This window comes from Arachis hypogaea, chromosome 13, assembly GCF_003086295.3.
Source record: "Arachis hypogaea cultivar Tifrunner chromosome 13, arahy.Tifrunner.gnm2.J5K5, whole genome shotgun sequence".
NCBI lineage: Eukaryota > Viridiplantae > Streptophyta > Magnoliopsida > Fabales > Fabaceae > Arachis > Arachis hypogaea.
In genome coordinates this window covers 129,776,938-129,780,548 of record NC_092048.1, presented here as the reverse complement: position 1 = coordinate 129,780,548, position 3,611 = coordinate 129,776,938, and the positions used below count along the sequence as shown (strand labels likewise).

At 34.5% G+C, this 3,611-nt stretch overlaps 1 protein-coding gene across 1 annotated transcript; it reads right to left on the bottom strand.

The window, feature by feature from the left end:
• Nucleotides 1–833: 833 nt before the first annotated feature.
• LOC112733438 (uncharacterized) lies at nucleotides 834–2,893 on the bottom strand. Its single transcript, XM_025782384.3, has 2 exons — nucleotides 2,080–2,893; nucleotides 834–1,392 (listed from the first exon to the last, which is right to left on the bottom strand). Exons 1-2 carry the CDS (start codon nucleotides 2,734–2,736, stop codon nucleotides 1,084–1,086), a joined length of 966 nt encoding a protein of 321 aa, XP_025638169.1. The 5' UTR covers nucleotides 2,737–2,893; the 3' UTR covers nucleotides 834–1,083.
• Between the last annotated feature and the right edge of the window lie 718 nt (nucleotides 2,894–3,611).

Here is a 3,611-nt window from a genome sequence, read left to right as displayed (position 1 = left end):
GTGGCACATGCCCAATGATGGGTTCACGTCATCATGTTTGGAATTTATATGTATATTGTTATATGAAGTGCACTGCATAGGTGAAAGTATCTTGCTTAGAAGCAATTAATTGGACTTTATGTATATGTTTGCATGCAAAAATGTGTATGTTGAGTCTTTATTCTTAATGCCCACGTTTCTAATTTTTCTTATTCAATGTGGCAACCTAATCTATGTACAAAATACATGAAATTAAAGGAGGTGAAAATCATATGGGAAATCTTTAATTATTAAGTCTAAACTAAACTGTAAAATGCACCTAAAATATATGAATAGGTTTTTAGGAGTTGAAAAAAAAAAAGGGTATAATTGTTGTATTTGCCTTTTAATTTTAATAGTATATCGCACATTCGAAGGGTAAATTATTTCACAAATTTTTTGTAAGTGAATATCGAAAGATGTTTAATAGTATTATATATTAAATGTCGAAATATCATTTGACATTATATGTCAGTTAGGTCTGTATTTTTTCTTTTTTTTGCATGTGCAGTATACGTGTGGCATTTGCTTATACATATATAATAGTATTTTTGGTGAATATATGAAATCAGAGATTGTTTATGACTTATGAGGCTATAATATATTAAAAGAATGTTACATGTATTATCTTTTAATATATTTTATTTATATATTTTTTACTTTTAGTATTATAAGTAAATGATAAAAAGTGAACAAAAATAAGAATTTATCTTTTATATCATAAAAATATTAAAAAATTGTTATAAACATCATTCCTCGTTAAAAAAACGGAGGAGAAGGACCTAGAAGTTATTGTTCTCTATATAGTTACTGTATTTATATTCCAATGCAGCTCAACTAGGAACTTCAGCAAACTTGGTATAACTGATACCCTTGACAAAGGGTCCAATACAAAAATTTAGCTTACTACATGGGAGAATCTTAAGTATCACATTAAATTTATTCGTAATTAACTTTAGCTTATGCGCAGGGACTGCTTGTATAAAATGGATCCACAGGAAATAGCAGCCATCCTGTTGCAGTATTCCGTCTAAACATAAAATCCAACAATTCAGTATTAAGAAATTAAGACTCACATTTTAGAGATGATCCAGCAAGGCATGTCAACCTAGATTGTGTCTTACACTCAGCTACTGGATTCAACTTCTCTGTTGCAGCCATTCGAACATCCCAGACACGTATAACCCCATCAGATGATGCAGATGCAACTAGGTACGGATCATCACTCCCTGAAGCAGCATCACTATCTGTGAGCACAACAATTCCTTTTACACGGGCATTATGTGCTCCTTCAATGCAATAAGCCACCTTCCCGCTGTTTATGTCCCATGCTGTGATATTTCGGTCCTCACCACCTGTGTATAAAAGTCCATTCTACAACATAGAATAAACTCTAGGTGTCAAAAAGGAGTAGAACAAACATTGAAAAGGGAAAGAAAGCAACCTCTAGGCAGTGTCATTAGGGAATAATGGTAATTGTAAACCACAAATTATGTTGCTCTCTTAGTTGTATCAGAAAACAATCCAACCCCCAAACTCATCCCTCAATATGAAATTATGAATATATTTCAACTAACATTGTATGTATGCTGTATTTGCACATTCTTATCATCCATGCTACAGAAAGTTGACTTTACCAACAGAGAACTCGATCCTCAATCAAATGTGCAATACTTGCATTAACCAACATCATACACTTCCTAACAGATATTTTAGAATACAAATGATTGAGACTTCAATAACTTCCAAAATTACAACAATTCAAAAGCAAATAATACTTTAACACCCCTGTAAGCACATCTCCAGATCATCAGCAAAGAATTTTAATTATCTAGATCATCATTAAACACCATTCAGCAAGAACATAAATTTTTACATTTAAAGCTGAATTACAAAACAGAACAATGCTATATAAATACCCACACCCAAATTCCTTACAAAATACACACGTTCCATTAATTTAACATGGCTCTAAGCACATTTGCAATTTCCACTAAGACAAATCAGTATCATGCAATTGAAAGTTATATCACGAACTAAGGTCAAGAAAAAAGAGCGAACCTTCGCTGGCGTAGTGCAGAGGACCTTTTTCTGGCAGTCCAATTCAAATAGCAAGCGCGAATCCTCAGCCCCGTGGACAGTCACCTTCTCCTCCATGGCCATAAAGAACCTGTCTCCGGCCAAGTCATACCTCACTATACTTGCCTCCTTTCCAAGGCGGCAACAGAAGCTCCTTCGGCCACGTACAAGGTTGACCATGGCGAGGCATTCATCACGGCCAACAGAGAGTGCGAGCTTGCCGGAGGGGTGAAGTGCGAGGTCGTTGACGGCGCGGCGGTGGACGCGGGGGAGCGTCTTCAGGTGGACGAAGCCATCGGCGTCAAAGAGCGACAGTGAGCCTTCGGCGTCGGCGGAGAGGAGGTTGCGGGGAAAGGGAAGGGAGGGAGGGGCGTAGAAAGCAAGGGCGGTGACCGTGGCAGAGTGTTGGTGGAGGGAGCCGAGGGAGGCAGCGGTGGCGAGGTCGTAGAGGTGGATTGTGTCGTCAGCACCGCCGGAGGCCACGACGGAGCCGGAGACAGCGACGCACTTGATGAGAGAGAGGTGGGAAGGGTAAGAGAAGAGAGGGGTTAGGGTTAGGGTTTCGTTTTTGGGATTTAGGGAGAAGCCCCAAATGAACCTCTCGTACGATCCTGCTACCAGACTCATTCTTGGGTGCATATCGGTGGTGAAAGATATGCTGCTGCTAATGCTTAGTTTCTCGTATTACCACCTTCACTCTCCATAAACCCTACACTCTCAGCGCCACCAAGAAGGGGGTTTACGTTTTTGGTGTCCTTTTTTTAAAGAAAAAAATTAATAGATTCTTATTTTTGGTGGTAGACATTTAAATTTTTTATAATTTAACATTTATTTAAGTTTATTTTAAAAAAACTCGTACATGTTCCATCTTAAATTTTGGTAGTATTATTTGAATTATTCTGAGACTTTGTTGCTTTTATTTAGTAATTCATGGTTGATTGAAATGATATGCATCTGTGATGTGATTATATGGGGGTGAAAACTCAGCTGCAGTCGACTTTACATAAAGTTATTTTTGGATGGATGACACGTACTACCATTTAATTTTAAAAAAAATTGGTTTATTTTATACAAATTATTTAATTAAAAAATCAATTAATATAGTTATGATATTATATTTTTTACTGTATTTTATTTTAAAAATAAATTGACTAATTTAAATTGAGAAATTATAGTTAATTGTTTATTATATAATTTTGTTAACTAAAATTATAATTAAAAATTATTAAAAAAATAAAATTATCTAGTATATTAGACTAGTTTAATGTTAATCAAATTTTTTATTTTTATTATAAAATAGAAAAAAATTTAATTCTCAAAAAAAAATCATGTTATTTTTTAGAATTTAATTTTTTTTATTGTGTTTTCATAAAGTTTGCACAAAATTCACCTATCACATCCACTAAACTTTTTTATTTACGTAAAGTTTGTTTATGAACTCAGCAAACTTGTTTACGTTTTAATAGGATTCGAATTGTATTAATATATTTTTATTTTTTAATCAATTTAATTTT